This window comes from Papio anubis, chromosome 3, assembly GCF_008728515.1.
Source record: "Papio anubis isolate 15944 chromosome 3, Panubis1.0, whole genome shotgun sequence".
NCBI classification, from domain to species: Eukaryota; Metazoa; Chordata; class Mammalia; order Primates; family Cercopithecidae; genus Papio; species Papio anubis.
The window spans coordinates 48,359,106-48,372,041 of NC_044978.1; the positions used below are offsets into that span (position 1 = coordinate 48,359,106).

At 40.9% G+C, this 12,936-nt stretch overlaps 1 protein-coding gene across 1 annotated transcript in view; it reads left to right on the forward strand.

Moving 5' to 3' along the window:
- Positions 1 to 3,934, forward strand: part of TBC1D9 (TBC1 domain family member 9) — a 138,858-nt gene extending 134,924 nt beyond the window's left edge. Inside the window, exons 19-21 of the mRNA XM_003899213.5 lie at positions 336 to 410; positions 505 to 608; positions 1,797 to 3,934. Coding sequence (XP_003899262.2) covers positions 336 to 410; positions 505 to 608; positions 1,797 to 2,519 — 902 coding nt within the window. The 3' untranslated portion in view covers positions 2,520 to 3,934. The remainder of the gene's footprint in view (positions 1 to 335; positions 411 to 504; positions 609 to 1,796) is intronic.
- The last annotated feature ends 9,002 nt before the right edge of the window (positions 3,935 to 12,936 follow it).

Genomic DNA, 12,936 nt, shown 5'->3' on the forward strand with positions numbered 1-12,936 from the left:
CTGTGAGAAAGAATTCTGCAGAGGTCCTTTATCTGGAGATAGTGTTGTCAGATAATGGGACATGTAGTAATATTTGAATCTCAGATATAAAATAATTTTCTTAATATAAGTATGTCCCCTCTAATGACAGGGTTACACTTATCCCCGAAAAAAATTTGTTGTTTATCTGAAATCTAAATTTAACTGAATGTTTTGTTTTGGGGAGTTTTTTGTTTGTTTGTTTGCTAAATCAGGCAACCCTACCTAGAGAGTCTTCTATTTTCCACTGCAAATGCCAATTCCATGGCCATATTATATAACATTCTACTTTTTTCTTCTGAACTATTTCTTGGTAGTTGTTGGATTGGATAGCAGAAGCAAACAGGGTGCAGATGATGGCTTCGTTACAGTGAGCCTAAAGCCGGACAAAGGTACGGATGTTCTCTTCTATATGTTTACCTTCTTGCTGGTTGTACACTTGTTTTTTGGCCTGTAAGCACTGACTTCTTGACATTTGGGTTGTAGGGAAGAGAGCAAATTCCCAAGAAAATCGTAATTATTTGAGACTGTGGACTCCAGAAAATAAATCTAAGTCAAAGAATGCAAAGGATTTACCCAAATTAAATCAGGTAAGTGCTTAAAGTTCAAATCATTCACTTCAAACCTGGTTGCTCTTTTTTCTATGACTGAAAAGTCATCCATAAATGTGGACTCAATGCCCCTCAAAAATAATAACTTTGGGGCAGTTAATTAGTATCTGTTTGGACCTATTTTGTGCATATGTATTTATGCATCAAAAATATGCTCCATTGCAAGAGAATGACTTCCTCAGAGGAAATGTGAACCACAACATATTCCATTTGAGAGTAAACGCATCTTATTCCAATCATTAAAAATACCCTCAGATACTCAAAAGACAAACACATGCCGTTTTCAGATCACTGTGCTTAGCTATAAAGGCGTCTGCACATTTTCCTTAAAACCTGGTGAAATGAGGAAGAAAAAAACAATATAAATAATTATAGGCTGAAAATGCTAAGTTTTGTAATCAGAGAACAGAAATCATCTCAGTGGAGACTGAAAGCATTAAAGCATTACTTCTGTCTGGGGAGATGGGGCATGTGTCGTGGGAGGAGGGATTGGAGCTTACCTTAGAAAAATTGAGGTGCATGCTAAAGTGTGTAGACGTGAAAAGAGATGAGTCTCAGATTTCCTTAAGATGTTTCAAAAGGAAAAAGAGAACAAGAAAAAAGTTACTGAGACAAATGTATGACATAGTCCTCCTTAACTCTAGGTGAGCTGTACATGGATGTTTACTTTTTCATTCCAACTTTCATAGATGTTTGAAATTTTTCAAATTAAAAAAATGGGAAAATAAACTGGGTGTGGTGGCTCACGCCTGTAATTCCAGCACTTTGGGAGGCCAAGGCAGGAGGATCACTTAGCCCAGGAGTACAAGACCAGCCTGGGTAAAATGGCGAAACCCTATCTCTACAAAAAATGCAAAGATTAGCGGAGCATAGGCTGAGGTGGGAGGATCACGTGAGCCCAGGAGGTTGAAGCTGCAGTGAACCGTGATTGCACCACTGTACTCCAGCCTGGGCGACAAAGAGAGACCCTGTCTCAAAAAGAAATAAAAATTAAAAATACAAAATGGAAACATCAATAAGAGACTTTAAACATGTCCATCCAGCCTAGGCAGAGGACTTTCCAGGGATCTTTAGGCGTTCCCATGTAAATGGCTTTTCAGTCCACTTCAGCCCTGCCTCTCTACTCCCTGAAGATTTCACATTGTGTTTTTCCAAATCTTTTTTCAGGGGCAGTTCATTGAACTGTGTAAGACAATGTATAACATGTTCAGCGAAGACCCCAATGAGCAGGAGCTGTACCATGCCACGGCAGCTGTGACCAGCCTCCTGCTGGAGATTGGCGAGGTCGGCAAGCTGTTCGTGGCCCAGCCTGCAAAGGAGGGCGGGAGCGGAGGCAGTGGGCCGTCCTGCCACCAGGGCATCCCAGGCGTGCTCTTCCCCAAGAAGGGGCCGGGCCAGCCTTACGTGGTAGAGTCTGTTGAGCCCCTGCCAGTCAGCCTGGCCCCCGACAGCGAGGAACACTCCCTGGGAGGACAGATGGAGGACATCAAACTGGAGGACTCCTCGCCCCGGGACAACGGGGCCTGCTCCTCCATGCTGATCTCTGACGATGACACCAAGGACGACAGCTCCATGTCCTCGTACTCGGTGCTGAGTGCCGGCTCCCACGAGGAGGACAAGCTGCACTGCGAGGACATCGGAGAGGACACGGTCCTGGTGCGGAGTGGCCAGGGCACAGCGGCACTGCCCCGGAGCACCAGCCTGGACCGGGACTGGGCCATCACCTTCGAGCAATTCCTGGCCTCCCTCTTAACTGAGCCTGCCCTGGTCAAGTACTTTGACAAGCCCGTGTGCATGATGGCCAGGATTACCAGTGCAAAAAACATCCGGATGATGGGCAAGCCCCTCACCTCGGCCAGTGACTATGAAATCTCTGCCATGTCCGGCTGACACGGGCACCTTCCTGGGGGAGTGGGAGGACAGGGAGGGGAGGGACTTTTTTATGTTCTTCTGTGTTTTTTTTTTTCTTTCTTTCTTTTAAATTAAATATTTATTAGTACCTGGCTTGAAGCCTAGTGTTTTCATAATGTAATACAATGAAAACTGTTGGAGAAATATTTAAACACCTCAATGTAGGTACAGTACACTCTTGTTTCGGGGAGGGGATTTACCAGAATACAGTTTATTTAGTGAATTCTAAAAAACAAAAAGATGAATCTGTCAGTGATATGTGTGTATTATAACTTATTAATCTTGCTGTTGAGCTGTATACATGGTTTAAAAAATAGTACCGTTTAATGCTAAGTAAGGCAGCAGTCATTTGTGTATTCAGGCTTTTAAAATAAAATTAGAGCTATAAGGAAAATGAAAAGCCACAAATACAAGACTGTTCTTAAATGAAAGGCATCGTCAGTGAGGGTAAATCCTACACCACTTTAGGAAGTATTAAAAATATTTTTAAGATTGAAAAATATTTCATAAAAGTCCTCTATTCAAAATCATATTCCACAGATGTTCCCCTTCAAAGGGAAAACATTTGGGGTTCTAAACAGTTATGAAAGTAAGTGATTTTTACATGATTTCAGAATAACACTTGTATTTGATCAATTTAGACAAATACCAGACCAATTTTGCATTTAAGAAATTGTTCTGATTATTTACATCAACTCATTGGAATTCAGTGAAAAGTAACAGTCTTTTGTCACAGAGAATCTGAAAGTAGCAGCAAAGACAGAGGGCTCATGACAGGTTTTGGCTTTTGCTTTGCTTTTGTTTTTGAAAGAATAAAAGTACTGATGCTTCTGATACTGGATGGTTAGCTTCTTACTGCAAAAAGAAAGCATAAGTAAAACAGTCAACTTTACCATTTCCGTATTCTCCATAGATTGAAGAAATTTATACCACATATCGCATATGACCATCTTTCCATTAAATCAATGTAGAGATAATGTAAACTGAAAAAAATCTGCAAGATAATGTAACTGAATGTTTTAAAAACAGAACTTGTCACTTTATATAAAAGAATAGTATGCTCTATTTCCTGAATGGATGTGGAAATGAAAACTAGCGCACCTGCACTTTGAATTATTGCTTCTTTTTTATTACTGTTATGATTTTGCTTTTTACAGATGTTGGACGATTTTTTCTTCCGATTGTTGAATTCGTAATCATGGTCTCATTTCCTTTGCTTCTTTGAAATGTTCCTTTCAACACATTCCTTTATTTTATTATACATTGTGTCCCTGTTTTAGCTATTGCTGCTGTTTTTTATTCTGTTTACAGGATGATTTTTAAACTGTCAAATGAAGTAGTGCTAACCTCAGATAGGCTAAATGTGAACAAATAAAATACATCAAATACTCAGATACAGCTTTTTATCTTTGTGTTTGAATTCCTACCTAAGGCAATAACATTATTCTTTTGACAACTTTTGCAGGGGAAATTGTATTTGGCAACCATTTTGATTAAATAAATTTTGTAGGCAAACATATAGAGACAAATACAATTTGTAGTATATCAATGACTATATTTAAAATAAGGAATATAATTGTTATTAGTTATCTAACTTAAAATGCTTATCCCTAATGATCAGTGATATTGAGCTTTTTAAAATATACTTGTTGGTTGCATGTCTGTCTTCAAAACCACAATGAGATACCATCTCACACCAGTCAAAATGACTATCACTAAAAAGTCAAAAAAAAACAGATGTTGACAAGGTTGCAAAGAAAACAACACAGATACACTGTTGGTGGGAGTGTACATTAGTTCAACCATTGTAAAAAGCAATGTGGCAATTTTTGAAAGAGCTAAAAACAACTAGCATTCGACCCAGCAATGCCATTACTGGGAATATACCCAAAGGAGTATAAATCATTCTGCTATAAGGACACATGCACATGAATGTTCATTACAGCAGTGTTCACAATGGCAAAGACATGGAATCAGTCTAAATGCCCATCAATGACAAATTGAATAAAGAAAATGTGGTACATATACACCACAGAATACTATGCAGCCGTAAAAAACAAGATCATGTATTTTATGGGAACATGGATGGAGCTGGAGACCATTATCCTTAGCAAACTAATGCAGGAACAGAAAACCAAATACCGCATGTTCTCACTTGTAAGTGGGAGCTAAGTGATGAGAACACATGGACACAGAGAAGGGAACAACACACACTGAGGCCTCCTTGATGGTGGAGGGTGGAGGGAGAGGAGCAGAAAGAGATAACTATTGGTTAATAGGCTTAGTACCTGGGTGACAAAATAATCTGTACAACAAACCCCCATGACACTAGTTTACCTATATAACAAACCTTCACATGTACCCCTCAACCTAAAATAAAAGTTAACAAAAAAACAAATACTCATTCCACATAAGTAATAACAGTGAAAATTCCTCTGTTTAATCCTTAATAGCATACTATAATGCTATTTGGTTTAATCAAGTAGCTAGTCATTTATTGGACTCTGATTGTTACACATGACTCGATGTGTTTTTACCTTTGAGGTCTTAAATATGCCTCAAGAAATAACTGCAAAATCTAATACTCTTGCCCATCTGTACTTTGCCAAAATCAAAGATAGGATTGAGTGGGAAATAAGAGTGTGTTTAAATGTGTAGCCCTGGATAAAGAAGAGGAGCCAGCATTTTCCATTATCATTAAGAAAGAGACAGTAAATGAGCAGCAAGTCCCTCTGAAAGCCTATGTCTCTATTAATATGCTAAGATTTCTGTTGCAGTCTTGTCCTTATTCGTTCAAGCACATTATAGTGCTTTTCATCACAGCAGCAATATACTGCATAATGGCAGGTTTTAGTCTATGTTTACTTCTAAAGGATGCACAGGGAGGAGCCTGAACCCTTGAGTTGAAATTTCCAGCTTAGTCTATGAGACAAATACGCTCATCAGCTCATTGGCTACATCAGAAGAACACCCTGGGGGAATCATTTTGCCCTCAGCTTCCAGAAGGCAGGTGATACATTTCTAGTTGTTCATGGTTGTGTTACGTACTTTTTGTGTCTCCATGGATTATTCTCTTTGATTTCAACTTGTGATTCACCATCTTCTCTGTTGTTTTTTTTGGGGGGGGGCGGGGGAGGGTGTTTGTTTTGTGGGGTTTTTGGTTTTGTTTTGTTCTGTTTTTTGTTTTTGTTTTTGTTTTTGAGATGGAGTTTTGCTTTTGTCACCCAGGCTGGAGTGTGATGGCACAGTCTCTGCTCACTGCAACTTCTACCTCTGGGTTCAAGCAATTCTCCTGCCTCAGCCTCTGAGTAGCTGGGATTACAGGTACCCGCCACCATGCCCAGCTAATTTTTGTATTTTTAGTGGAGACGAGTATCTCACCATGTTGGCCAGGCTGGTCTCAAACTCCTGACCTCAAGTGATCCACCCACCTTGGCCTCTCAAAGTGCTGGGATTACAGACATGAGCCACCGCGCCCGGCCTTTATCATCTTCTCTGGCCACTTTACCCCCAGCTCTGTCAGTCCTTCCCATGCTAATATGATAATGATGACACCAGTGCAGATGAAGCGTTCAGTGTCTATATCCCAGTGAGGTTCCTGCTCCAGAGCACTGGGTCCTGGCCTCAATGGAGCTTTCACATAAGAACAAGCAAAAGAGAAAGCTACTGCTACAGAAAAGGAACAAAGCAAACCATGCAGAGTGTGGATGCAGGGAAGGGGTGATGCTAGAGAAACCACAGATCTAAGGCTATCACTGCTTCAGCACCACTTTGAAGCTGATTGTAGAGAGGAGCAGGATAAGCTATGTGGTAGTACCACAAAGAGAGCCACGGGCAATAAGGAGGCTCATGTTCCAACAGCATCCTCACCCCCACCAAGGCGGTGCAGGCCGAGTACCCTGGCTTCTGGGCACAGGGCAAATCCCACAGCCTGCCCTCTTCAGGGCAAACCTCTTTAGGAAGGGTGGTGAGGCTTCTCCTCCTCACTTTCCTGGCCACAGAGACTCTATAGGAACCTCCTGATCTCGGTAGAGTAACCTTGGTCTGGTCTCTAGCTGAAGCTTTGTCTAGGAACCTGAACTTAAAGAGATTCTGCTTCTTGAGCCTAGCAGGGAAACTGAAGTGGAGGTGTTGGCAGCTGCTTTATTTCCACTTCCGGTTAAGGGCTCCTCTGGTTGTGTTTCATCATTACCCATCCTGTTAAAAGGCTCTTTTGTTATAGATTCAACTTCTAACCTGAAAAGAATAACGATTGATGTGTGGAGTAGAAAGCATTTCATACTATTTTCTGCTTTAAAATGATTCCTTTCCATAATGTTTAGAGCCCTGTGCCTTTTGTTTAACGTGCTCTTGACAGTCTAATTCTTTAAAAGGAAAGCATAGGAGTGAGACAAGGGAGTTTATCGTTAGACACAAGTGAGTAGAGTAGGCTAAGACTAGGATTCTCTTTATGTGGGGCAGATGGCAGAGGGCCCACCTGTAGATTGTCAGGGCTTCCTGGGTTCATAACTACTTCCTCCCCTCACCCTTCACAGAGAAACCAGAAGAACTCTGCAAAGCTAAATCCTGTAGCTCTTAGAATACCTAAAGGAGAAAGTATCAGCTAGATTCATGGCACCTCCTAGGATTGGCCTGGAAATAATCTTTTGAGTCCTAGAATAGGTCTGGTGAATTCATTCATTTCATGACTATTGACCACCTACTATGTGAGATATTGTTTTAGGCACTGAGAGTACAGCAGCAAATGACAATGACCAAAAACAATCCTTGTCCTTAAGGGAAATTCTATTTTAATAAGGGAGACAGACTATAAGCAAGGTAAGTACCATATCTGTTATGTTAGTGGCATATGCGATAAAACAAACACAGCGGGGAACCACGGTTAGAAATGCTGGGCTTGGGAAGGTGGTGAAATTTTAGATGGGGTGATTTGTGAAGACCTTTCATAGAGGATGACTGTTTAGTAAAAGCCGAAGGAGCGAGCCATGCAGATGAGATGACCGGAGGAAGAGCTTCGCAGACAGAAGAAACTGCAAGCGCAAAGGCCCGGAGGTGTGAGTGCACCTGGTAAGTTTGAGGGACACCAAGGAAGCTGTGGATGGAGCCGAGTGAGTGAGGTGAGGTGGTGAGCAATGACGGTAGAGAGGTAATAAGGAACCAACGACAAGATGGCCCTTAACTCTGAGGGAGATGGCAGCCACTGAAGGGTTCTGAGCAGAGGAGAGACATGACCCAACCAAGGCTTTAACAATAATTCTGGCCACTATCATGACAATAAGTAGAAGCACAAGGATAGAAGCAGGCAGACCACTTAGGAGGTCACTGCAGGAACCCAAGTAAGAGTTGTTGATGACTTTTTCATCTACCCTCACTTCTGAGGCCTGAAAGGAGCAGAGGGTCACATCCACCATATCCTAATGGTCAAAGCAGGCACAGGCCAGGTAAGACTCAGAAAGGGGGATGGATCCTACTTCTCAATGAGAGACATGTCAAAGAATTGTTGTCCTCCTCTATTCTGCCACATCGACCATCCTTCTGGGTTTTCCTGAGCCTTCTTGGATGTTCACTAAATATTTTAGCATCTAGCTCATAAATTTCCTCTCTGCCCCAGTTTTTTCTACCATTCAGGGAACTTCTACATCTAAACCAAGAACCTAGAAAATACTTTAACCTTGATTTCCTGGATTCCTGTGATTTTTCCATCCCCTGCTGTGTCTTAGAAATATGAACTCATACCTTTTCAGCTCTGTCATTCCCAGGACACTTGTCTACAGCACTTCTAGTCCTTCAACTCCTCTATTAATCCATGAGGTCTCACACTGATTTTCCTATTAAGATATGATCCTGTGGTCATCTCTTCCACCAGTATCTTTTCAGCTCTCTCAACTCAATTTGCCTGGATCCCCTGTATCTGCCATCTGTCCTCTGTGATGGTTACTCTGTAAACCCCAAATCAGGAATTGTTATAAGCATCTGCCTTCTGCACTCACATCTGGGCTGCTGAGTAGCAGATACTGCTAGAGGTGAAAAAATTTACATGATATAGATTTGTACTGCTCCAGTTTTATGATTTTTATCTTCAGATCTGTCCTGAATGCCAATTAGCAATCCAGGATTGTTTCATGTCTCTGATCCAATCTTCCTAATCCCCCAAATAACTATTTTAATTCTTTACTAGTCTCATCGAACCCCCTAATCCCACAGCTGCTTCCTCTTAGATGAAAATTTGATTCTCGGTTAACAGAAATAATTGGAGCTATCAGTTGCAACTCTCAACTCTGAGCCCATCAAGTGCAAATGTGTCTGCACCTGCAATCTACTTTTCTCCTTCCTCTGTGTTGGAGGAAAATTCAGCACTCTTAACCTATTCTATCTTCAACATCTTCTTCACAATAGCCTCAGGTTGTAAGAATATTTGCTCAATCCCTTAACTTTGTAACATACTAGTTATTGACTTATCTAACTGCATCACAGCCAAACATGAAAGAGTGGTCTTATCTTACTACCTCTATTTCTTCCAGTCTAACTCAAATGCACTTCAGCATGGATTTACCATTGCACTGAAACTACTCCTGCTGAGGGCAACAATGATTTCCTAATTGCTAACTCCAATAGATCCTGATTCTTAACTTACTTCCGCTTTCTGTGGTGTTTAGATCTTTTGACACTCCCTCATTAAAATTATCTCCTCCTTTTCAAGGTGTCTGTGACACCAATATCTTTGCAATTCCCCTTTGTTTCTCTAATAAATTCACCATGAACTTTCCTGGGCTGTTTTCCTTTGCCTACCTCTTACATGAATGGGCACCACAAGGATCTTCCCAAGGTGCTCCTTTCTCATTGCTTGCCCTGAAAGAGTGCACCCACTTCAATAACTTCAGCCCCTACCTGTCTACTACTGACTCCCAAATACTGAGTCAACTCAGGCTTCTCTCCGGAACTGTTTCATTCAGTCTACATGTGTTGAGTGCCTTGGGTGTTCCAGGCTCTGTGTCATGGGCTAATAACAGCACTGACAATGAACAAGAGGCACAACAATGCTCTCACTTCCTGAACTTATATGCACTTCAAAAACTGGACCCTTCTCTCCCCATAACGTTTCCCTTTATTAGTCCTTAGTTAATGAATAACAGCAATATCCCTGTAGAACTGAAGCCAGAAATGTATGTCATTCTTGATTCCTCCCAATTGCTTATGACCCCTGTTCTTTTTTTTTTTTTTTTTTTTTTGAGATGGAGTCTCACTCTGTCTCCCAGGCTGGAGTGCATTGGCATGAGCTCAGCTGACTGCAGCCTCCACCTCTGGGATTCAAGTGATTCTCCTGCGTCAGCCTCCCGAGTAGCTGGGACTACAGGTGCACGCCACCACACCTGGCTAAGGTTTGTATTTTTAGTAGAGACAGGGTTTTGCCTTGTTGACCAGACTAGTCTCAAACTCCTGACCTCAGATGATCTGCCCACCTCAGCCTCCCAAAGTGCTGGGATTGCAGGCATGAGCCACTGTGCCCAGCCCTTATCAATTATTTTTTATTATTTTTTAGTTTTTATTTTATTTATTTTTATTTATTTATTTATTTTGAGATGGAGTCTCGCTCTGTCACCCAGGCTGGAGTGCAGTGGTGTGATCTTGGCTCACTGCAAACTCTGCCTCCCAGATTATGCCATTCTCCTGCCTCAGCCTCCCTAGTAGCAGGGACTACAGGTGGCCACCACCACGCCCAGCTAAGTTTTTGTATTTTTAGTAGAGACGGGGTTTCACCATGTTAGCCAGGATGGTCTTGATCTCCTGACCTTGTGATCTGCCCGCCTCGGCCTCCCAAAGTGCTGGGAGTACAGGCGTAAGCCACCGCACCCAGCCCCATTATTTTTTATAAACACTATTCAGTCTCTGCTCCTCAGTCTATTCTCAGTTATACTGACAGTCCAGCTTTGTATGTGGCGATAGGTTCAGGAAGGTTTTATTAGGTTTGTATATTAATATTTGATCTATCTCTTCAGTTCAGACTGTATTTGTATAGGTTATCCTTAAGCAAAACTATCAATCCTATTACCTTCACACAGCAAAAGGAGATTGATTGCTTTTTACTTAAAACAAAACAAAACATTTCTTGGCTTGTTGTGGATTGAGCAGGCTCTCAGCATCTTGCTTCTTCTTGACACCTCTGCCCAATATCTGATGATCCAACTGCCCCAAAGTGTGACCCAAAGGGAGAACTCAGAGGTTGGTCCTCTGATGGAAGCTCACATAGGCATTTATAGTCCCTGACCTCGGCAACTTAAGTTTCCTTAATTGGGTCTGCTTTCAGTAATTGGAAGGCAGTCATTCATTTTTTCTTTCTTTTTTTTTAACTTTTATTTTTATTTTAAGTTCATTGGTACATGTGCAGGTTCGTTACGTAGGTAAACGTGTGTCATGGAGGTTTGTTGTACAGGTTATTTCATCACCCAGATATTAACCCTGGTACCCATTAGTTATTTTTCCTGATCCTCTCCTTCTTCCCCACCTCCACCCTCCAATAGGCCTCAGTGTGTGTTGTTCCCTTCTACGTGTCCATGTGTTCTCATCATTTAGCTCCCACTTATAAGTGAGAACATGCAGTATTTGGTTTTCTGGTCCTGTGTGAGTTTGCTAAGGATTATGGGCTCAAGCTCCATCTATGTCCCTGCAAAGACATGATCTCATTCTCTTTATGGCTGCATAGTATTCCATGATGCATATGTGTCATATTTTCTTCATCCAGTCTATTCAAAATAGCAAAGACATGGAATCAACCTAACTGCATCAATGATAGACTGAAAAGCAGTCATTGAAAATGGCCCTTTGGCTATTTGTCAGTCTGTGTGTGACATAATTACTCTTCTAATCATTGGCAAGCAAGGTAGAAATGGGCAAGTCTGTAAGTTCATCATGTCACACTTTCCTATGTGTACATGAATGTTTGTAGCAAGTGTCTGAAACAAACTTTTTGGATCACAACAAAGATTGCTGGATTGTTGCCATTTTATTGTTTGCCCCTAGTCCTCCCTCTCACACTCCTCAGTTATTCTTTTAAACTACTGCTTACGTGATCTTTTGAAAACTTTAATGTAATCATGTTTTCCTCTGTTTCAAGCCTCTCAACATCCCATCTTCCTACAGGATAATAGACAAGCATATTCAAAGTTTATGATCAGTCACTACCTTTACTCTATATACTATTTCTCAACACTGGTTGGTATTCTAACAGGTAAAGGACCAAAAATATCCAAGGTATTACAGTATATTCATTTTCCCCTTTTGGTTCATATTTTACAGCATCCTTTGTCATGCTGTCAAATTCTATGAGTCAGGTGCAATATTTCAATCCCTCCTTCAATTCCTGCTGCAAATTTAGACCTTAGAGTGGGAAACGGGGAAGAGTATTTACTTTTGAAGTTTCAAAAGTGAAAGAAAGTTTGATATAAACCAATAAGTGATCAGTATGACATTTCAAAAGCCGTAAATGAAAACTTAGCATCAGAATTTGGATAATACACCTCTATAATTTGTATTGAATTGTCCAGTATTTTCAGTGTAATGCAACACAATGTCTCTTCTCACTGTGAAAAATCAAGAACTGTGCTGAATAATGAGGAAATAAATAAGGAAGTAATACCTGAACTTGCCAGATCCTTCTTAAATGCTCATATAAACTGAGAAGATACTTGGAAGAGTCTATGAAAAGATAAAAGCACAAAATCTTTTGAGATAGGACACTGGGTTATTTCAACAGTTTGTCTCATAAAGAAGAGAATTTGTAAATACCTGCTGCTATGGCGTTAACCTGGGTATATTGATTTTCTAAAATACTTAAGCAACCTATGAAATTATAAACATTTTTGAAAATGAGTAAGATGAAATAGCTTTAATAGTATATACAGATTGACATGAATATTTCAGAATCTTCTTTGGAATTTGATCTTTGCTCCAAATGGGAAGGGGCAAAAAATACCATTTTAGAGCAAAACTGTCTCTTGGGTGGCTTGCCCATGTCCAGGTGTTTGCTGTGAAGAGACATAGCAGTTGGAGTCCTCAGGCTACGCCATCACTCCCTGCAACTCTTACCACCTGGTTCACCATGGCTCACTCTAGGGGCCCTGAGTACACAATGCTGACTCAGGCAATGATAAAGCCACGAGGCCAGAAGAAGATTCTGACTATCTGGGAAATTACAGAACCACTCATTTCTCCAGCACAATGTTTACCCATGTGTTGAGATTTCTTGGGAAAAAAAAAAAAAAAAAAGACAATTGATGAAGGACTTGTCACTGGGCTTAGCCTTGCTCCTATGCTAAATTTAAACTCTCTTTATCTTATAGTAGAGAAGTTTCCATTGAAACATCATGCATCTGTATGAATATCACATAATAGTGTTTAT